The 23,632-nt window shown below is 34.3% G+C and overlaps 1 protein-coding gene across 1 annotated transcript; it reads left to right on the forward strand.

The window, feature by feature from the left end:
- Positions 1 to 1,676: 1,676 nt before the first annotated feature.
- Positions 1,677 to 22,063, forward strand: LOC115697236 (UDP-N-acetylglucosamine diphosphorylase 1). Its single transcript, XM_030624161.2, has 15 exons — positions 1,677 to 2,095; positions 2,307 to 2,361; positions 2,454 to 2,605; positions 3,966 to 4,005; positions 4,223 to 4,315; positions 4,514 to 4,626; positions 4,732 to 4,806; positions 12,993 to 13,032; positions 13,166 to 13,248; positions 18,469 to 18,546; positions 19,431 to 19,574; positions 20,396 to 20,463; positions 21,156 to 21,270; positions 21,386 to 21,542; positions 21,781 to 22,063. The coding sequence occupies exons 1-15, from the start codon at positions 1,934 to 1,936 to the stop codon at positions 21,876 to 21,878; spliced, it is 1,473 nt and encodes a 490-aa protein (XP_030480021.2). The 5' UTR covers positions 1,677 to 1,933; the 3' UTR covers positions 21,879 to 22,063.
- The last annotated feature ends 1,569 nt before the right edge of the window (positions 22,064 to 23,632 follow it).

The following is a 23,632-nucleotide window of genomic DNA, read 5'->3' on the forward strand; positions in this document are numbered from 1 at the left end:
GGAGAAGAACGAGAAGACAAAAGCGAAGGAGATGGAGAAAGGAATGGTGATGACGATGTCGACGGCGACGGCGATGAAGAATTTCCAAGCATGTCAACAATGTATGCGGAGAGGTTCCCGACCTAGTCTCTATCAACGATTTGCAAAACCTGTAGGGCTTCTTATTTTTCGGCTATGACTAATTTCTGCCGGACATCGGCTTTTGGCAGGTACTGATTCTTCTCCGAGCAAATTTTGTGAAGCAAATTTTCTACATAAGGAGGAAGAGGCAATCCCTTGCGAAGCTCAACATCATCGTAACCATCCATGGCCGATGGAGAGAGAGAGAGAGAGGGAGAAAAAAAACCTAAAAATGTAGTGCGAAGGCTTGTTTGTTTGGCGCTAGAATTTAGATCTGGGAAGGAAGAAGAAGGGTCGAGGAGAGAGAATGGGAAAGAGAGATCGATGAGAAAGAGAGAGAAAGATAAAATTAGGAAAAAAAATTAAATAAAAAATTTATTTATTTATTAATAATTTTATAAAATTAAATTATTCTTTTTAATTTTAAAATAAAGGCTAATTAGCAATTTTCCCCCCGAACTTTGACATATACCAAATCATGCCCCCTATACTTTTTTGGCCGTTAAAAATTCCCCCTGAATTATTGAAATTGTTAGATTTAAGGACTTTTGTCTAATTTCATTCAATTTTACTGTTTCAGTGATTGTTTATGTACTAAACCATGCTCCCCGGACTTTGATATCTACCAAATCATGCCCGTCAAACTTTAATATGTACTAAATCATGACCCCTGAACTTTCATCTATGTTAGAATTTTTTTACTAAAATTAGATAAAAGTCCTTAAATTTAACAATCTTAATAGTTCAGGGGGAATTTTTAACGACCAAAAAAGTTCAGGGGGCATGCTTTAGTAAATGTCAAAGTTCAGGAGGAAAAATTGCTAATTAGCCTAAAATAAATTCTGAAAAATAGTTTTTTTTTTATAATTTTTAAATAATGATATTAGGTGGACCAATATAAATGTGCCACATGTACATAATGGTACACTTAGGCAGTCCATGTCAGCAGTTAACTAAGATAATGGATGACACCTTAAATTTGTGAATGGTTTAGCCGTTTGGAGGGTTTTACTATCAAAATTTAAGATTAGAAGGTTAAGTGCAAGTAAAATCATAATTGAAAGGGTTTAGCCGTAAATTACTTTTTAAAAAAGTATTCACTAATCCATAATTTTCGTAAAAAATATTTACATTTTAATTTTAATTATAAAGTTTTTTATGAACGAAATTTTAATTATGAAATTAATAATGTTCTTGAAATATTTGTCACCTAAATTTATAAAATAGTTTGGCTCCCTAACTTCTGCTCCGCCCCTGTATATGTTTATCTTACAAATCTAAATAAGTTGATAAACTATTTTCCTCTTTTACTATAATCGAAATTCCCAGAACCACTAGAGTCTAGCTCAAGTGGCCATAGAAGAGTGCGTGTGTGTTAGAGGTCCTGGATTTATGTCCCAAGTTATGCATGATTTTAATATATAAATGCTTAAATAAATAAAAAAAAAAATGGAAATTCCTTTGTGTTCAGGACAATGAAGTAATTGAGGTAAAAAGGAAAGGGTATTTGAGTAAAATCAATGGAGCTGGCAGTTATATGCTGATCGAAATCGATTCTTGTCTTCGTCGCCACTACTACTGTCGTCTCTTGGCACTATCTTACTCACTCCCTCACATTCATGATTCATCTTTACTACTAATAATAATATTAATAATAATAATAATAATAATATTATAATTACAGTTGAAAGCTGAGCTCAGTCAAGACATGAGCCTTACTGCCACTGCTGATTCCGAGAGAGAGAGAAACACAGACAGAGATCTATCTACCGATTCTAGAGAGAGAAACCTTCCATTTTTCTAGAAAGAAAAAATGAGGGAACTAATGGCCGATGCTTCCTCATTGCCACAACAACCTCAAACGCCGCCTCAGGCTTTGCTGGAGAGACTCAAGGACTTCGGCCAAGAAGATGCATTTGCTCTCTGGGACGAGCTTTCCCCCGAAGAACGCCTCATTCTTGTCAATGATATCGAGGTCATTTTCCTTTTCCCCCAGATCTCTCTCTCTCTTTTCTCGCCAACCGAACAGTAATTATTTGAACAATTATGATGATTTTGCATGGTTATAACTTATATATGCTCAAAATTCATACAAAAGAACAGATTTGTGTTTTTCTTTTTTTAGGTGATTAATGTTTCTATTTTTTTTAACTTTTCATGCAACTTGTGATTGTTGTCTTTTTCAGAGTTTAGATCTTTCGAGAATAGATCGGGTTATCCGATGTTCATTTCGGTCTCATGGTTAGTACGACTCTGTTATTGTTCATGTAGTGTGAGAGTATACTTTTTCAATGAAATTGACGTCAAATTTGTGATTTTGTTGGGAAATTAAGGCCTTCCGGCAGCTGCTATTGAGCCGGTACCGGAGAGCTGTGTATCAACGGTGGAGGAGCGGACACTTGGGGACAGAGAGAGATGGTGGAAGATGGGTTTGAAAGCAATCTCAGATGGAAAATTGGCTGTGTTGCTTTTGTCTGGTGGCCAGGTGATTTACTGTAAATCTTGATATTGTTTGTTCTAAATTAAATTATTGATTTCGACTATTTTTTTCTTTTTATTGATTAGCTTAGTGTTTGTGCTTTTGTAGTTTTATGTTCAACTTTACACTACACTCGAAAAGTTCAGTGATTAACTAAATAATGTTATATAGGAGATGATGGGTTGTCACATTTGGAGCATCTCTCTTTCATAATAGTGATACAATTTAGCATGTCAGGGAAAAAGTATTTGTAATGACACTTTATTTAATAAATATATATATATATATATATATAATTAAAAGAAGCCTTTATTTCCACTAATGATTTGACCATGATCTGATTATTGAAATGTTTAGATTAATAATGCAAACGTGGACTTTGTGGTTCCATGAATTTTGTATGATATTGCTTTTGGGGCGTATTATTGAAATAATCTCTCTCTGGTTGGTATGATGTTCTTTTCTTCCTGATTCCTTATTTGCTTTTGATTGCATATAGTGATAAAATTGCATGATTATCTTTTGTTTCTAATGAATTCATTAATTGCGACAAAGTTGCTTTATATGATTCTAAAGTTTATTTTTTCTCTTTCTGGGTAAGCATCTACTTTAAAAATGAAATGTTCCGCCATGTGTACAACACCAATTATCAAGGGAGTTCTAATCATCTGAATCATAATTAGAGGAAGTTGTTAAATTTTTAAGTAATTGTTAATAACTGATTTTGTTTTGGATTTTCCTGAATTGATTGAATTGTACAAATATGGTGTCATTAGAGGCACATTTTCTCAAATTTCCCATCTAAAGACCCAAGGATTTTTCTTTAGTTAGCATTCTTTGCATCATAATTTCACTACATTAGTGGATAGCACGAGTTGATGATTTGAAGTAATGACCATAAATTACCTCTACATAAAACATATTTGGTACTGTGTAACTGTGTATTTTCCTAATTGTCACGTATCAATCTCATAATACAGAGAGAGACGCTCAGTAATTAACTTTTTCATATCTATTTTCTACCTGGTTTCTTATATTTTTTCTTTAGACTCCAATATCAAAGTTTCCATATCCAATCATGGTGAATTTAATCTCTTGTTTGAAGCTTTTCTGTTTGTTAATGATTAAAGTTGATGGCATACAGAGATTTCGTGCGCAGATGGACGTGCATTATAATTTAAGTACGTCAGCAGGCACTTGGCTTAGCAACAATGAAAATTTTCCTCCCTTTTTTTTGACAGTGCTAATAGTTATGCTGCTAAGATAGGAGCTACTTGTGCACTTTCAATTTTCTTCCCCTATTTTGGTAACTGTAATCATGTTCCTTCTGTAATATGCATTTTTTCTTTATTAAAATATGATGCAGGGAACTCGGCTTGGTAGTTCAGATCCAAAGGGGTGCTTCAGTGAGTAATAATCATGACTATTTTTTATTTCCCAGTTATAAGTTTATTTTGCTGATATAAATGGCTGCTGCACTAGAAATATTGGTACAGATTAGAAAATAATTATAATTCATGGCGTCCATTTCCATTTAATTTTTATTAATAAATACTACAGAAATATTATGTTCCTTTATAATAAGCCCTATTTCAAACCCATGACGTGTTTTGTATGTTTTAGATATTGGGCTTCCATCTGGAAAGTCACTATTTCAACTCCAAGCTGAACGAATCTTGTGTGTTCAGAGTTTAGCTGCTGAAGCCATAAATGATGGTATGTTTGTGTTATCTTCTTCCTTATGTATTACATTTCTTCCATTATTTTCGGTCTAAAGTCTTTCTGGACAACATAAAGTGAACTTTTTCATTACACGGAAACAAAAACTTGCTTGGTTCAGCTCAAATTTGAGACCTGCTGCATTATATTCTTTTAGGTTCATGTATTTATTCTAATGACTTTGCTTTTTGACAGGTTCCTCTGGTTCAATGCAAATACATTGGTATATTATGACAAGTCCATTCACTGATGAGGCCACACGCAAATTTTTTGAAAGTCACAAGTTTTTTGGTCTTGAACCTGATCAAGTATGAAGTCTTTCTATTTACTTTCCCCATTGGTCCCGATCAAGAATGTCTGTTAACTTTCTTTGTTTCACATTACTGTTAAGTCTTACTTTATGTTTATTGCAGGTTACCTTTTTTCAACAAGGAACCATACCTTGCGTTTCGAAAGATGGTAGATTTATAATGGAAACACCATACAAAGTATGTTTCTTTTGTGATTGATCTGATTTGTCACTATTGTTTGATTGGGAGACGTCTGTTTTACTAACCTTAATTTTTTGTTAGCATGGTGTCTTCCCTGTGAGCTAAGGGTATGTTTGATTGGGAGGAACAAAAACAAACGAATAGCAATAAAATGAAATTTAATATAAACAAAAAGTTGCTAAAAAAATTTAAGGCATGTACAGTAACCTTTTTGTTTGCTGTTTTTCTTAATTCCACTTAACAAAATTTTATAATTACTTCTTAGTTTTTGATTAATTAAATAGAAAACAATTTTTTAATTGTTATCAAACAAAGCACTAATAAATTTTTTTTCATCTTGTACTAGAATGTCCTTTCTTTGTATTTTTAAATAGAATAGTTAATCAAACAAAATGATGGAAAATTTATTCCATTAGAATGATACTTTGATACTTTAAAATGCAATAAAAGAAATTAATGAAATGAAAATTAATACTTTTCCATTACATTACTCCAACCAAACACAACCTAAATATTTTACTAAAGAATCCAAATAGAAAATACAAGCTTTAGAATAGGTATTATGATATGTGTAGGAAATTTTTAGAATCCCACGTTGTACAAGTATTGGATTGGTTGTTGGTATAGAACTATTTGGGCACCCTCCTCTCTTAGACTAGCCTTTGGGAGTGAGTTTTTAAACAAAATCATATGTCGCCTCTCTTGGGACTGACGTTGCAAAAGAGGCAACATATGGAAGGGGCAACACATGAAAGGGGCAACTTGTGGATTAAGCCTAGAGTGGGCCACCACAAAGTAGGCTACCGTAAAGTAGGTTTTGTTCCCAATTTTCTCATCTGAGATAACAAATCAAGTACATACTTTCTTCGAGATAGAAAAATACCTTGCTTACACAGAGTGATTTCAAACTCCCAATAAATACTCGAGCACCACCAAATCTTTCGTGTGAAACTGGGTATGAATGAAAGATTTAAGGGAAGAAATGCCCCTAGTATCACTTCCAATAATAATAATGTCATTCACATACACAACCGACAAAATAATACTGACAGTTGATCTTTTATAGAACACAGAATTGTCAAACTTACTTTTCAATATACCAAATTGCTCAACAACCTAACTAAATTTACCAAACCAAGCATGGGGACTTTGTTTCAAACCATATAAAGATTTCCAAAGACGACAGACTTACCGTAATTCCTCCTGAGCAATAAACCTAGGAGGTTGTTCCATATACACTTCTACCTGAAGATTTCCATGAAGAAAATTATTTTTTATATCACACTACTGCAAATGCCAATGATGATTAGTTGTCATGGAAATAAACAGTCGAACAAATGTCAATTTAGCAACAAGAGAAAGAATGTCACAATTGTCCACTCCATAGGTTTGAGGATAACCCTTAGTAACAAGACGGGCCTTTAATCGAGCAATTGATCCGTCTGGATTGACCTTAATCGTGAATACCCATTTACACCCTATGGCTCGTTTTCCTGAAGGCAAATCAACCAAGTCCCAAGTACCGTTCGCATCTAAGGCATTCATCTCTTTTATCATTGCAGTAAGCCAACCAGGATGAGATATTTTTTTTTTTTTTGAAAAAGAGAAGAGATCCTCTTGTCTTAGACAGGATCCTCCCCGATATATATTAAAAGCCTCACTTGTGGTGGAGGAAAACCATGGTTACAATTATTAACAAAACAGAAATTCTAAGGCAATAGTACTCCCCTGCTTTGCCTCAGAAAAGGGAAAAGCTAAACAAAACCACCTACAGCCCCTAAACAATTGTCTTCCATTCTCTACATAAATCTAAAAATGATAAATCCTCAAAATGTTTGGTTCTAAAGACCCAAGTAGCTGTCCAAAATTTAACTTGCTCCCACACATCTGCTTCTGATTTAGTAGTCCCTTCAAAGATTCTGGCATTTCTTTCTAACCATACGGCCCAGATTGTTGCTAAGATCACTATTTTCCAAAGCTTTAATCTGCGTTTGCCTCCGGTTAGCTTGGACGCTATCAATTGTGAAACAGACCTTGGCATAACTCAGGACAATTCAAACTCTGCCAACACATATCTCCATAATCGTCGAATATATTTGCAATCCAAGAACAGGTGGCCAACATCTTCTCCGCTGCCTTTGCAGCAAACGCACCACCCCGGGGAAATGTAAAGAAATATAACTTCATGAACAGTTTTAGGAATCAAGATAGAATTAAGGGAAGCAATAAAAGAGCAAAAAGAAGAAGACAAATGAGTATAAGAAACGAAAGAAAAATAGGATAATTAAACTTGTGTTTACCTTTACGTGGAGCAATGAGAAGGTCATCATCGCTGGGCTCCAGATCTAATGACAAAGAAGAAGGTTCAGGACATAAAGCAAGAGGTGGACAATTGAAGTGCACTTTAATAGGAGGCGGAGGCATGTCAAGAGTTGTGCCTGAGAAAGGTTAAGTAATGGAAGACTCTTCAGATAGTGTGGCTGAGATAGGTTGGGTAGTGGAAGACTCTTCTGGAAGTATGTCAGAGAGAGGATGAGGAATAGGAGACTCGTCTAGAATGATGTCAAGGTCAGAAGACGAGATAAAATATACCAACAAATCATCATCATCTCCTTGATGAGTAGGAATTGATAGAGACGTAAAATAGGGTGTGTTCCATGAAAGTAACATCAATGGAGACAAAATATTTGTTAAGTCTGGGACAATAGTATCTATACCTTTTTTGAAGACGAGAATAACCATGGAATACACACTTTAATGATTTGAGATCTAATTTGGTTACCTATGGACGAACATCACGAACAAAGCAAGTGCTACTAAAAATTCTTGGCTCAATAGGAAATAGTGGCCGGAAGATCGTGTATGAAGATCGTGGACACACTCACATTGAGTGTTTCTTAGATGTAGATTGGGCAGGTTTCGAGGATAGAAGATCTACTCTAAGTTATTGTGAGATTGATCTCTTTAAAGAGATGAGATTCTTCTAGTATCATTCCCAATAATAACAATATCATCCACATATACTACTAGTAGAATGATACCAATAGAATATTATTTATAGAACACAAAATGGTAGACTTACTTTCATCGTACCAAATTTCTCAATAGCCAGACTAAATTTGTCAAATCAAGCATGAGGGCTTTGCTTCAAATTGTATAGACTTTCAAAGATGACAAACTCGCCCGGACTTCCCTTGAGCAACAAAACCAAGATGTACCTTTAGAAGATGACCATGAACAAAAACATTCTTGATATTTAGTTGGCATAAAGGCCAATGATGAATAGTTGCCATGAAAATAAATAACTGAACAAGTATTAAATTAGCAAAAAATGTATCGCAATAGTCCACACTACATGCATCAGAAAATTTATTTTCAATTTATTCCACATAAAATCTGAAATGCTCAGGATCCACTTCTCATCCTCTTTATGGTTTTTATGCATCTTTTGGAAAATGATTCTGATTGAAAGAATCTAACTTCTTATGAATTGAACTAGACATGCTTCATAAACGTGATATAGTTTTCTTTAAGTTATCAAATTATTTGTTGCAACTTCTTGGGTAGAACTCATTTCCAAAGATTAGTCTAAGAAACTAGGGATCAAGTAGGTATAAACCAGCAACTAACCCCACACTTAGTCAATGTGGGATCTTAACAATACACCGCCTCAAAGTCGACGTCCATGATGGCTCACTAGCCCACTCTAGGATTTTTTTGAGGGTGCATTGTAGAGAATGGTGAATCAAATTATGTGTGTATTTCATAGAATAGTACATATTTATATACAAAGCTAGGAGACTAAATGGGAAACTACCAACAAAATAGGAAACTACTAAATACAAGTTACTCTAATTCTTTTACAACTAATATACAGCTAATACTCTAACACTCCCCCTCAAGCTGGAGCATAAATGTTAATCATGCCCAGCTTGTTAAAAAGATATTCAACTCGCATCTCATTCAAAGCCTTTGTAAAAATATCTCCTAGTTGTTCTCCGGTCTTCACATATCTCGTGGAGATCAGACCTTGTTGAATTTTCTCACGAACAAAATGACAATCAATCTCAATGTGCTTAGTTCGCTCGTGGAATACGGGATTTGAGGCAATATGAAGAGCAGCTCGATTATCACACCACAATTTTGCTGGAATAGAAGTCTTAAACCTGAATTCAGTCAAAAGCTGATAAATCCATATTACCTCACACACAGACTGTGCCATAGCTCTATTTTTTGATTCAGCACTGGATCTAGATACAACATTTTGTTTCTTACTCTTCCAAGAGACCAGATTGCTCCCAACAAATACACAATATCCTGAAGTGGATCGTCTATCTACTTTGGAGCCTGCCTAATCTGTATCAGAGAAACACTCAATCTGGGTATGTCCATGATCCTTGTAAATTATACCTCGTCCTGGTGCTCCTTTCAAGTAACATAAAATTTGCTCTAATGCTGCCCAATGATGAATTGTTGGAGAAGACATGAACTGACTAATGACACTAACCGGGAATGCAATATCTGGACGAGTCACAGTTAGATAATTCAACTTTCCAACTAACCTGCGATATTTCTTGAGATTTTCAAATGGTTTCCCATCACGTGTAAGATGCACAACTGGATTCATTGGAGCATTACAAGGGTTTGATCCCAATTTTCCTGTCTCAGTTAACAAATCAAGTACATACTTTCTTTGAGACAGAAAAATACTTTGTTTACTCCGAGTAACTTCAATACCCAAGAAATACTTGAGCTCCCCTGAATCTTTCGTGTGAAACTGGGTGTGAATGAAAGACTTAAGGGATGAGATGCCTTCAGTATCATATCCAGTAATAACGATGTCATCAACATACATCACTAACAAAAAGATACCAGCAGTTGATCTTTTATAAAACACAGAATGATCTGACTTACTTTTCAACAAACTAAATTTCTCAACAGCCTGACTAAATTTACCAAACCAAGCACGAGGGCTTTGTTTCAATCCATATAAAGATTTGCGAAGATGACAAACTCGCCCTAACTCCCCCTGAGCAACAAACCCAGGAGGTTGCTTCATATATACTTCTTCCTCAAGATCTCCATGATGAAAAACATTTTTCATATCAAGCTGATGCAAAGGCCAATGATGACTAGCTGCCATGGAAATGAATAGTCGAACAGATGTGAGTTTAGCAATAGGAGAAAAAGTATCACAATAGTCCACTCCATAGGTTTGAGCATAACCCTTAGCAACAAGACGGGCCTTTAAGCGAGCAATTGTGCCATCTGGATTGAATTTAACTGTAACACCCATTTGCACCCGGTGGCCTATTTTCCGGAAGGTAAATCAACGAAGACCCAAGTACCATTTGCAACTAAAGCATTCATCTCTTCTATCATTGCAGCAAGCCAACTAGGATGAGACATTGCTTCACGAACAGTTTTAGGAATAGTGATAGAATCAAGAGAAGCAATAAAAGAGCAAGAAGAAGAGGAGAGATGATGATAAGACACAAAAGAAGAAATAGGGAAAGTACATTGGCGTTTACCTTTACGTAGTGCAATGGGAAGATCATCTGTGATTTCTGGATCTGATGACGAAGATGCAGGTGCAGGACATGAAATAGGAGGCGGAGGAGGGGAGTGCCTGGTGTATACTATAGAAGGCCGAGGGAGTGGTGGAGGTGGTGGAGGTGTAGACATTGTGGGGGTGACGACCGAGGCAGGTGAAGGAACAAGAGACTCGCCAGAACATGTATCAGGCACAGAGGATGTGACAGAATAAACCAACAAATCATCATCCTCCCCCTGACTAGTAGGAGTAGTGGAAGATGAAAAATAAGGTGTATTTTCTACAAAGGTAACATCAATAGAAACAAGATATTTGTTGAGATTAGGACAATAACACCTATACCCTTTCTGAAGACGAGAATAACCAAGAAAGACACACTTTAGTGCCTTAGGGTCTAATTTGGTGACAGATGGGTGGACATCGCGAGCAAAACAAACACTGCCAAATGCTCGAGGAGCAACTTGAAACAATGACTTATTAGGAAAAAGAATTTTAAATGGAATTTCACCATTAAGGACAGAGGATGGCATGCGATTAATAAGAAAGCATGCCGTGGAAACTGCATTGGCCCAAAAAGGTTTAGGAACTTTTATTTGAAACCAGAGGGCACATGCAGTTTCAAGAAAATGTCTATTTTTACGTTCTGCAACACCATTTTGAGGTGCCGTATCAACACAAGAAGTTTCATGAAGCATGCCATTAGAGGTCATGTAAGATTGAAATTGAGCAGATGTGTACTCTTTGGCATTATCACTTCTCAAAGTACGAACAGATACATTAAATTGATTTTGAATCTCAGCACAAAAAGCACAGAATATAGAAAACAACTCAGAACGATTTTTCATTAAATATAACCAAGTTACACGAGAATAATCATCCACAAAAGTAACAGTACATGCTACTCTTTATGCTCTTTATGGTTTTTATGCATCTTTTGGAAAATGATTCTGATTGAAAGAATCTAACTTCTTATGAATTGAACTAGACATGCTTCGTAAACGTGATATAGTTTTCTTTAAGTTATCAAATTATTTGTTGCAACCTCTTGGGTAGAACTCATTTCCAAAGATTAGTTTAAGAAACTAGGGATCAAGTAGGTATAAACCAGCAACTAACCCCACACTTAGTCAATGTGGGATCCTAACAATACACCGGCTCAAAGTCGACATCCATGATGGCTCACTAGACCACTCTAGGATTTTTTTGAGGGTGCATGAATCCGATACTATTTATTACGACTGAGGTAGAACTCACTCCTAAAAGACTAGACTAAGTGAGGAGGGTGCCCACGTAGTTATAAACCACCAACCAATCCCTCACTAGGTCGATAGTGAGGAGGGTGCCACATACATACACTCAAAAAATCTTGACATTACTTTATAAAGAACTTAGACTGGAATGGGTTTTGCCATGTTTGGTGACACAGGCCCTACTAAGTATACCGGTGGGAAGCAAAAGAAAAGTTAAGCTTTGTAGGACTACAATGTTAGCGCTACTTTGGGCTGTGTGGAATGAGAGAAATAGCAGAATTTTCGAAGGACAAGAGAGATCAGCAACCTTTGTTTTGGAGAGAATAAAATTCTGGATTGCCACATGAATCTTTAAAACCAAACACTTCCAGGCCTTTTCTTTCCTAGACTTATGCAGGGATTGGAGTGATTAGATGTGAAACTCGGGATTTCTTTCTTTTTGTTTGTTTGGTCATTCAATGAGCTAACTCATTGTATTGTTACCATGGTTTTCCTCCGCCACAAGTGAGGCTTTAATAATATCGGGGGAGCCTTGCCAAGTGGGCTCCTTCTCTTTTTTCAAAAAAAAAAATCCCTCACTAGGTTGATATGGGATCCTAACATTCTTTTGGGTCCAGATCCAAGCTGTCCTAGTCACAACTCTGTTGCCCAAATATTAATGTTTCTTCTTATTTCTAAAACACCTGATGATTTGAATGTCTCTCATCATCCTAAATGGTGAAAGAATTAAAGACTGGGATCGGCTACTTTTGTGTTAGATGAACTTATGTGTATCCAGTGAAAATTTATGTAACCTGCTTTTGAACTCGGAGATCTGCAAAAACAAATAAGCCAACTATTATGACACTTTGTTTTCAGAGTTTTTGTGACAGCGAACAGATTACTTTATGATTATATCAATGATAATGAGTGAAACAGGTTTCCAACTGTTTTAGTCGTATCATACTAGGCATGAAAGAAACATTTAGTCAGGGCCTGTTTCTAGGATGTCCGGAGATGTATTGACTTGTGAATTGTGATAGACTCTCATATAGACTTTTGGTTTCCAACCCTTACTGCACATGCTTGACTTGATTCCTGTTAAAATCCCAGAAATAGCAAGAAAAAAAAAGGAATTGACAATCTTATGTTTTCTTTTTAATGATAATGACAATATTATGTTTGACGAAGGTATTACTTGGAGTTGGAATTATTGTTTCTAAATTAGTATAGTTATTATTTATTTTATATTTTGCTAATAGAATTTTTTTAATGCTGTACACGAATATTAATTACAAAACATTTGTTATCTGCAATACTTCTTTGAAACCTGCAATATTATTGTTTTCTTTACGCACCTTGCAAGTTCCTTAGTTACATGAGTTTAACCTCTTAACCAGGTAGCTAAGGCTCCGGATGGGAATGGAGGAGTTTATACAGGTGTCTTTCTGTTAAATGATTTCGTAGTGTTAACTATTATATAATGTTAGTTAAATGCCATTGTTGCCTTCCTTTTGTTTCTGGTTTTCTTTTTCTTTCTTTCTTGATCCTGCTAATATTAGTTTTTGAACAGCGCTGAAGTCCTCAAAATTATTAGAAGATATGTCCATGAGAGGAATTAAATATGTGGATTGCTATGGTGTTGACAATGCATTGGTGAGTTCTCTTCCTTCCCTACAATAACTTCAGATTAATAACCAGAGATAGAAAAGAAGGGAACCTCTTTCATCATTTGTTTGGATAAAGAAGAGATGAAATATACGCTAAAGTAAATTCCAAAATTTTCCCACCTGAAGTGTTTTACTTTTTTAACTTACATAGATATTGCTATAGTTTTTGGTCCCCAAATATTGTAGGGTTAGGTGGAACTTTTATTAGATTTTAAAATCTTGCATAGAGAGGAATAACATCTGCTCATAAGTATCTTTTTAGGGGTTTTTTCATTAATGTACGTAGGGGTGGCAAAACGTGTCATCGTGTCGTGTTCGTGTTAAGCGTGTCGACCCATTTTTTGACTCGTGTCTAATTATCTCAACCCTAACCCGACCCGTAAAAAATCATGTCGTGTTTGTGTCGACCCACTGTGACCTATAAAAAATCGTGTCGTGTATGAGTTTTTATGATTAATCTATATTTTTTACCAATATATATCTTTATTATTTAATAAATCATATGTTTATTAAAAAAAATAAACAATTTTATTGAATTAATTAAATCTTTAGAATTTTTTTACAAAAATAAACATACTAAATATTTTTTATTAAAGAATAAATATTTATTATCTATTTTATTATGATTTATTATAAATTAAACATATATATATAAAGTAAAATTATAAACTAATAATGTATAAAAAATTGTATGAACTTTATTAAAATAAAAAGATAAAAAAATAAATATTTTATTTTTGTTGTCACAATAATATTAAGCTTGATATAATAAATTAGTCAAAAATTAATATTTAACAATAATTATCAAAATTAATCTATTAATAACATAATAAAAACATCATACTTATATCATTAAATATATGGTACAATGAAAATATCATTAAATATATATGATACAATTAAGAAAAGATAATCAATTAATAATATTACTATTGAATTAAATTAGTATATATAAATTTGTTACTATATATAATTTGTATATAAAAATAAGAATATGTTTCTCAGTGTACAATTTTTTGTAAATAAGTATTTTTTTTTTTGCATATATAATGTAATAAAGTTTGATAATGTATATATTGTTATAAATTTCCTTTTTTTTTATTGTTATTTTCTTTTTTCTTTTTTCTTTGAGAAAAATTGTCTCATTAAAACCTCAAGAGTAAATCCAATCGAAAAAACCTCAAGAGGAAAAATTGTGTCCAGAATATATTATATAATGTCATCCTGAATAACAACATGAATACAAACAGGGTAGTTAGACCACCTAACATAACGATCAGTCATAGAGAGCGCTAGTTTTACCAATGAGTGAGCAACACTATTGGCAATCTTAAGACAAAAATTAAAAAAGATACTAGTAAAATAATTACAATAAGCAAGAACATCGCTAATAATATAACCCAAATATGAAGAATCAATTTGGCGGTTGTTAATGGCTCGAATAACATTCACACAATAAGATTCAAAAACCGCGAGAACAGAGTACCATGCTGGGATAGACTTGAAAGCTTCAACAATATTAGGCTCAAAAAGACTGCTCCACGACCAAGTACTCAAAGCATGACTGCCCCATTAGTATCACGAATAATCACCCCTGCCCCAGAGAATTTTGAAACATTATAATTAGCAGCATCACAAATTAGTTCGAAAATTCGCGGAGTAGGTTTCGTCCACCGTTGTGCCACTGCCTGTTGTCTTCGATCATTTGTGACATTAATAGACCTGCCATGAGCAGTGAGGTAAATTTTGCCACAAGAGAATCAAGAGCTGAATAGTCTCTAACAGCTTGCTTTCCTAATAGAGCTTGATTAAAAAGAGTAAGATCCCTGAAACCCATATTCCCATCAAATTTATGACAACAAAGTTTCTCCAAGTGCCCCAATGTAACTTTTGCTTATGAACACTACCCCCCATAAGAATCTAGCACAATGACGATGGATTTCTTTGATAAAACTAGCAGGCTGCTTGAACAAATTGTGGAATAAGTAGGACTGAATTGAATAATTGACTTGATAAGCACCTGTTCCCAGCAACTAAAAAAGACCGAGATTTCCAACCAAACAGTTTATTACAAATACGATCTTTAAGAGACTGAAAGAGGCTTTTCTTGCTTTACCTAGTGTAACAAGGTAGACCAAGGTATTTCTCAGGATAATCAACCACGGGAACACCAAGCACAATAGCCATTTCAATTGCACAAGTTCGAGAAATACGAGAATTGAAGCACATAACAAATTTTGAAAAATTAACAAGTTGTCCTGATCTTGAAGCCTTACCATACCAATCAAGAAGTTGCTTGAAACGAGAACATGTGAAAATAGTAGCCTTTCAAAAGAAAAGGTTGTCATCCGCAAAAATAGATGAGAAATTACAGGCCCCGTTGTACCACACATGAGGCTTACCTTGTTCTTAATTTTTAGTTTTCTAGTCCTTTGTATTCAGCCCATATATAGGGCATTCTTTTATCAATAAAATTGAGAATAATTCTCACAAAAACTACATGGTATCAGAGCAATTGTAGTCTAAATATTGGGATTTGTTTTCAAATCCCATCCTTATCCTTCATTTAAAAAAAAAATTAGGGTTTCATACTTTGCGGTCCAAATTATGAAAACTGACAATGGAAAGGAATATTTTAACTCTGTTCTTGGTCCATACTTGTTAGAGCAAGGAGTCACATTAGTTTATTTGTTGATACTTTGCAACAAAATGAAGTGGCTGAGAAAGAAAACCAGACATCTTCTTGAAGTTTCTAAGTCTATCATGTTTTCAAATCATGTTCCTAAATGATTTTGGGGGGAAGCCTCACTCACAACCACCTATCTCATAAATCGTATGCCTAGTTGTGTGCCACAATTCAAAGCCTCGAGAAATCTATTACTCGCAGCATGCCCACATATTGCAGCCTTCTTCTTAGATCTTCCATTTATAGTCTTCAATTGTACAACCTTTTCCCATATTTATGATCACAAAAGAACTAAACTTAATCCAAAGTCTCATTAGTGTATCTTCATTGGGTATTCCAACACTCAAAAGAGGGTACAAATGTTATTCCCCTATTACAAAAAGGGTCTATAACACTATGGATGTCATATTTTTCAACACCAATCTTTCTTTCCCAAATTTGGTATCTAGGGGGAGCATTCACAAGAATATTAGCTTTGGGAAACTCTTCAGGATCACCAAACTGCATTTCCTTAACCCAAAGTCGTGGCACACGAACATCAAAGCGAAGGTCATTCCTTGCCTTCTTTGCCTATTCAATCAGATGTCACTCCAGAGAACACATCCAAGTCTTCTTTCTCACACGCTATAGTCAATCCAACATCACTTTCCTCAAAAAATCCGAACACATCCAACTCGTGTTGTCTTTCTCACACCTTATAGTCAATCCGACCTCACTTTCCTCAAAAATTCCGAACATATTTTCAAACTTCCCTCAAACTCAAACACACTTTGATATTGGTAACAAAGAACTTCGGGTGTATAGCAGGCCAAAAGCTTGGAATATGGAGGTCAACATGCAAGACTAGAATTGCTCAAACACTCATCAAAGCCCTCTAACCTTGAAAATCATGAAGTTAAGGATTCTATGACTCATGAGTTAATTTCTCCTACTGTTGATGATCTTGATCTGCCTATTGCTCATCGGAAAGGTGTTAGATTTTGCACCAATCACCCCATAGAGAAGTATGTTGCTTATGGGAAATTAACACCTATATGCTGAGCTTTTGTCACTTCTCTTGATCTTATTTAGATTCCAACCAACATTTATGAGGCCTTAAAAAATCCTAAATGGAAGATGGCAGTCGATGAAGAAATGAGTGCTCTTGAGGAAAATGGTACTTGGGTTCTCACCAAGTTACCTCAAGGAAAGCGAGCAGTTGGTTGTAAGTGGATTTTCACTGTCAAGTGTAATTCAGATGGGAGAATCAACAAATTCAAGGCTCAGTTGGTTGCAAAGGGGTTCACTCAATCTTATGGTGTCAACTATCATGAGACCTTTGCTCCTGTCGCCAGGCTTAATACAATAAGAATTATGTTGTCTCTTGCTGTGAATTGTGATTGACCTTTATATCAATTGGATGTGAAAAAAGCTTTTTTGAATGAAAATCTAGAAGAAGTCTATATGGAAATTCCACCAGGGATAAAGAAACACTCCAGTGGTCAAGTTGTGAGATTTTCGAAATCTCTTTATGGCTTGAAGTAGTTACCTCAGGCACAGTTTGACAAATTGGCAAAGTTAGTTGTTAAACATGGATATACTCACAGTCAGGCATATCATAACTTGTTTCTCAAGTTCTCTTCAACAGGGAATGTGGATGACATAATCTTAACTTGAGATGACTCAAGTGAAATTTCAGATCTCAAAAGACTTCTTGCCTTAGAATTTAAAATTAAAGATCTAGGAAACCTCAAATACTTTCTTGGGATGGAAGTAGCCTGATCAAAAGATGGAAATGTTATATCTCAACGAAAGTATGTCCCAGATCTTCTAAAGGAAACTGGAATGCTTGGAAGCAAGCCGGTTGACACTCCAATGGATCTAAACTTGAAGGCAGACCGAACTAAGAATTCAACTTCAGTAGAATGGGGGAGTTATCAAAGATTAGTCAGAAAACTAGTGTCTCTCTCTCATATTAGACCTGATATGGCCTTCTCCGTCAGCGTGGTGAGTCATCATATGCACAATCCATATGAGGAGCACTTGGAAGTGGTGTATCGTATTCTAAAGTATCTAAAATAGTCTTGGAATATAACTGCAAGATCATGCTGACCAAAACTTCAGTACCCGATGAGTCATTGTTATTTTGTTTATATATGAGGTTTTTCAAATGATTAATGCTAAGTCTTTATATTGCTTACTTTTTAAAAATAAAAAAAAAAAGAAAAAGAAATATTATATTATTACTAATTTCAGATGCCATGTTGGCTTGATTTAATTGTTCTTTTCCCTTTTCCTTTTCGTCAGCTACCAAATTGGCACTATGGCTTATGTAACTATATATATCTAGAGAGATAAATATTGGTGTAATCATTGAGTACTAATCCACACACACACATATATATATGTATATATATATATATATATAATTCATCTAATTTTCATTTTGGACATTGAACAAAAGGATGTGTCACTTTCAATTGGTTCAATATCTGGAATTTAATTTATTGAAGACCGTAGTGATTAGCATCTTGAAAGCAGGTTCGTGTAGCTGATCCAACTTTCGTGGGTTATTTCATTGATAAAGGTGTTGTTGCTGCTGCTAAGGTTGTCCGTAAGGTACATCTAAGATTTAATTTGCAAATTTATATACTCATTCTGAAACATGTTCATGGTTTATTCATTCAATTGGAAAACCATGCTGAAGTGAAGGCTTTATGAATTTATTTAGTTTACATAATGAAATATTTTGTTGTATTTTTTGCATGATTTGTATACCTTTAGCTCTTGTTGTCAATTTATTTGGAAAGTGAATTGCATAGATATTAACTGAAAAATATGATGAGATCTTCACCTAGCGTTTTCTTAGCTCATCACAAGATATATCATGGGTCTAGGTCCAAAATGCGGTATTGCAGTTTTCTGGTGAATCTATACTTCAGGAGTATTTCTTGACCATCAAGTCTTAAAGAGTATAATATAATAATTGCATGTGATGCCGTGAAGTCAGTCATATGTATGGCATAGTAGAGTAATACAGCCGATTATGATACACATGTTGTATTTATGACTTTATATGATGCATAAGAATTAATTACTAGTCTTAATCTGAATACTGTTAATACAATGGTGATCATGGAGGGTGATTTATGTATAACTTGATATAAAAGGCCACTTTGATGAGCTTATCCTGATAGATGATGCTTAAGAACCACTCTGATTAATTCATGTGTCAGTATATTGTCTAAGATATTCAAACTGAACCTACTACGTTGGTGGTGGTTGTGAGACTTGTTAACCTAAATTTTGTAAACTCTTTTGTATTTAGGTCTGTTGTTATGTGCATGATTATTTTTGCTTTAACTGGTACATACTCTTGCTATAATTTCTTTTAGTCTATTTTCTCAGACTTGTATTTACATTGATACAAATCAGATTATTTTTTATTTTTTTCTGAAATATAAAATTAAGGGATTCTGAAGTTTCTTGTGGTTTCATTACAGGCATACCCCCAAGAGAAAGTTGGTGTCTTTGTGCGCCGAGGAAAAGGTGGTCCTCTAACTGTTGTCGAATACAGTGAGTTGGATCCAACTATGGCTTCTGCAATTAATCAAGGAACTGGACGCCTTCGGTATTGTTGGAGTAATGTAATATCCTATTTATCTATTTTTATTAGATTTGTAACTTTCATAATCTTATACATATGAAAAAGATGATAATTGGGAAGCCCTATTTTCTACTTGTGGATTTTTTTTATTTAAATATTAAGTGAATGCTGCTCATTTTTGTTGAGAAATATTACACTAGCTTAGTGTAACTTGTAAGCATTCATAGATCTATAAAGCTGTTTCATTTCAGATAAATTGCAAACTAGGTAAGTTGTAGGTTCATAGTGTGCTGTACATTTACACTACAAAGTGAAGCAAATTATCATGTGAGATGGCTTGAGATGAAAAATATGCCATACATGCATTATTCCCTTAATAGTTTGCTTTTTGTGTTTTGCTTCCTTCCTTATACTAGCTTAGGAGACAGCCTATCTTTAAACATAATTATTTGTAAACACTCAATCGTGACTGTTGATTCAAGTTCATAATGATGCTTCTAGGTTTGGAATGTAATTTATGTGGCAGTGTTGGCAGTAACAAACATGTGAATCATAATCTTGTTTTGGAAAGACTGTCACAATTCCTAAATGGCTTGTGAATGCTATGTGATGCGGAATCTTCTCTTTTTTTTTCTTTTCTTTTCTTTCTTGCTTTTTTCAAACTTTGGTCAGAAGAAGCAAGTTTGTTTAATAGTTTAGATACTAAATGAAGTAATTTTCTAGTTTGAATTGCATTTAGTTTTGTGCCTCAAATTGAGCTCTATTCTTATCTGGACATTTGTTAGTGGGGAGCGTTCTATTTTCATCAATTACTCTATTTTATATATATAAACATGAACTCTTGCAACTTATGCCTTTCAGGTATGCCTGCACATGTTTACTCTGGATTTCCTGAACCAAGTGGCAAATGGCCTTGAGAAAGACAGCATGTTAGTCACAGTTCTTTCTTTAACTCTGCCCATGGTTTTTTTGTTTATCTGTGCTTCCGTTAGTCTATTGTCTTTCAAGTTAGTATGATGTCCGTTTGACTACTCGAAAGATTAATTTTAGCTCTTAAAACTTAAATTACATACAGGAGTGAATTCACGTTCTTTAGAAGAATCACTTTAAGATTGCTCTTTCAAACAAAAAAAAAAAGAAAAAGAAAAAGAAAGAAAAAAAAATAAAACTAAAATTATGGCGTAAATATGATTATCCTAGCTCTAGCTTCTAAATCATTGTAAGTTCCTTTCTTTTGTTATAAGCTGTAACTAAGTTAGGTTAATTTTTTTTTTTATGGTTGCTGTACTATTCTATATTTGTTGTTTTTTGTTTATTGTTATTTTTCATATACTAGTTTCCATTCTTTCTAAAAAGATTTAATACTATGAAATAATGAACTGAATCTTGATTTTGCGTACTCAATTTTGTTGAACTTCCATTATCACGTATAGTTGCCCAAAAAAGCTGGTATTCAGCATAGACAAGAATGCAGGATGTAGTACATGCTCATTACCATAATACTTGTGCTGACAGGACAAATTTGAATTTTGTGCGACAGTTTTTTGTGATCAGTTGCATTTTGCATCAAATCTTTTTGTGTTTTTTAATCATTATGCTTAATTCAATTTTACAAATGTAGCTACCATCTTGCTGAGAAGATAATTCCTTCTATTCATGGACATACAATGGGATTTAAACTGGAGCAGTTCATATTTGATGCATTTCCATATGCGCCTTCTACTGCCCTTTTTGAGGTCATTTTTCCCCATCTCTAAGCCCCAGCATTACCTTTCATATTTTCATTGTTGTACTTTTCATCAACTAAGGGAGATTATTTTTTTTTCTTAAAAATTGCTTGTTCTAAAACAGGTATTACGCGAAGAAGAGTTTGCACCTGTTAAAAATATCAATGGGTCAACTTTTGACACTCCGGAAAGTGCTAAACTTCTTGTTCTCCGCCTTCATTCTCGTTGGGTAGTTGCTGCTGGTGGATTCTTAACACATTCAGTGCCTTTATATGCAACTGGTGATGCTCTTTTAATTATTTCAGTTTTTATTGTTAGTAGAAATGATACAAAGTTTACATGCATAAACTCAAATTGGAAAGTAGATAGAGTGGTCTCACCAAGTTAGACGTTGCCATTTTGTTGATCCTAGATGGGAATTTAGCTTGGGTGATTTCTTTGTACTTTTTAATTCAATATTAAAGCTGGTGAATATGGAAGTTAGTTGTTGTTATCTGATGCAATTCATCTTAATACCAGGTGTAGAGGTATCGCCACTTTGTTCATATGCTGGAGAGAATCTAGAAGCTATATGCCGTGGCAGAACCTTTCATGCTCCCTGTGAGATTACATTCTAAACATGATTTCTTTTGTATGTTCTATAATTTTATTTGTGCAGCTCCTTTCAAGCATAAATTAATTGAGAAACTCCACCCATGTCATGTTCATTCTAACCTACACGATTTTAGAGTGAACTGCTGATTAACTGATGTATGAAAGATGTTTTCTTGGGTTGTTTTTAAACGTACTTCAATTCTTTCAATATTTTGTCATTTATGAGCCATATTTTGCATCATTTCTTAATGTAACCCATTACGGAAAACATCTTTATTTAGTACAATACATCAAATGGAAAAGCTAGAAGTAAATCCACTTGAAATAATAATTTGAGAGGTGATCATTAGGTATTGGATTGGTTCAATAGTTCTTAGCCTAAACCAAATTATACCTGGTTTTGTTAAGTGTAAAGAAGAAAAAGCTGGAGTAACCGGGAGTAAAGCCTTCATTAATATCTCGAGAAATTACAGGCTGAGGAAAGTACATATACAAGAGTGGAAAAGAATCTAGCATTAGCACTAGTCCATAAACCAAGACAAACAGAAACTGAACCAAACTTTACAAGACTATCATTAACTATACAACTCACTAACAATATCTTTAAAGTATTCTAATTTTTATTAGAGTTTGCAATATCCCTAATAAGAGAACATTCCTTTCAGCCTTCATTGCAATTAGAAGCCTTTATTAATTCTCATTGGGGAATGTCTTGATAATAGGTGCTCTATCACAAGGTTTTGCATCTTACTCGGAGATTTTGTCATATAAGCAATAGCAAGTACAAGCTGTGAACTAATTTGGTTGATAGCCTTCCTCAAAAGATACTTTGTACATAAACGACATATACTGTTACTGTGGTAATCTATCCGCCCTTCATTCACATTGCTGCAACTCCCATTTTCGTTAGCGCAATGAAGCTAGAGATTGATTGTAATGTTCACGAAAGAATTCAATCAGGAATTGTTACGCTATGAAAATATTACTAAGGCATTATTAGTAATTTGCAAGTGGTGTGTAGAGCCTATTATAAATATGTAATCGTCTAAAAATTAATAGGTATGGAATAAGAAAATAGACCTTTTAGTTTATTTTTGGAGATTTGTCTTGTCTAGAAAAAGACTATTCACTATCAAGAATGCTTAAAAAACTTTGTATGTGTCTCAAAACGACAACTTGATGATGTTCTTACCAAGTCCTTATCCAGTTCAAATTCACTTTTCTTATTGACAATATGGGGATGTTCAACATAGACATTTCATCTGGAGGTGAATTAGTTATTGAAATATTGATTGAGAAGAAAATTTTGTTTTATTAGAAATTGATTGGAAAGAAAATTGAAATTATTTTATATTGTTTACATTATGAATTAACCTAATTAAATGGACTAAATTGTTAAATTTTTATTAAAATATGTACCTATAAAGTAGTATTTTAGTGAGATACATTTTAAACTCATGAATGAAAATATTTTTATTGAGATATATTTTAAACTTGTGAGTGAAAATAATTACTATACAAATGATTGACCTTAGGTAAACACGTCACTATTGCAATATCTAATTGACTAAAGTGTGGTGGTTGATGTTGTCTAAGAAAATTAACCAAACGATTAACTGAGAGAGAGAGAGAGAGAGAGAGAGAGAGAGAGAGAGAGAGAGAGAGAGAGAGAGAGAGAGAGAGAGAGAGAGAGAGAGAGAGAGAGAGAGAGAGAGAGAGAGAGAGAGAGAGAGAGAGAGAGAGAGAGAGAGAGAGAGAGAGAGAGAGAGAGAGAGAG

This window comes from Cannabis sativa, chromosome 7 (assembly GCF_029168945.1).
Source record: "Cannabis sativa cultivar Pink pepper isolate KNU-18-1 chromosome 7, ASM2916894v1, whole genome shotgun sequence".
Classification (NCBI taxonomy): Eukaryota; Viridiplantae; Streptophyta; class Magnoliopsida; order Rosales; family Cannabaceae; genus Cannabis; species Cannabis sativa.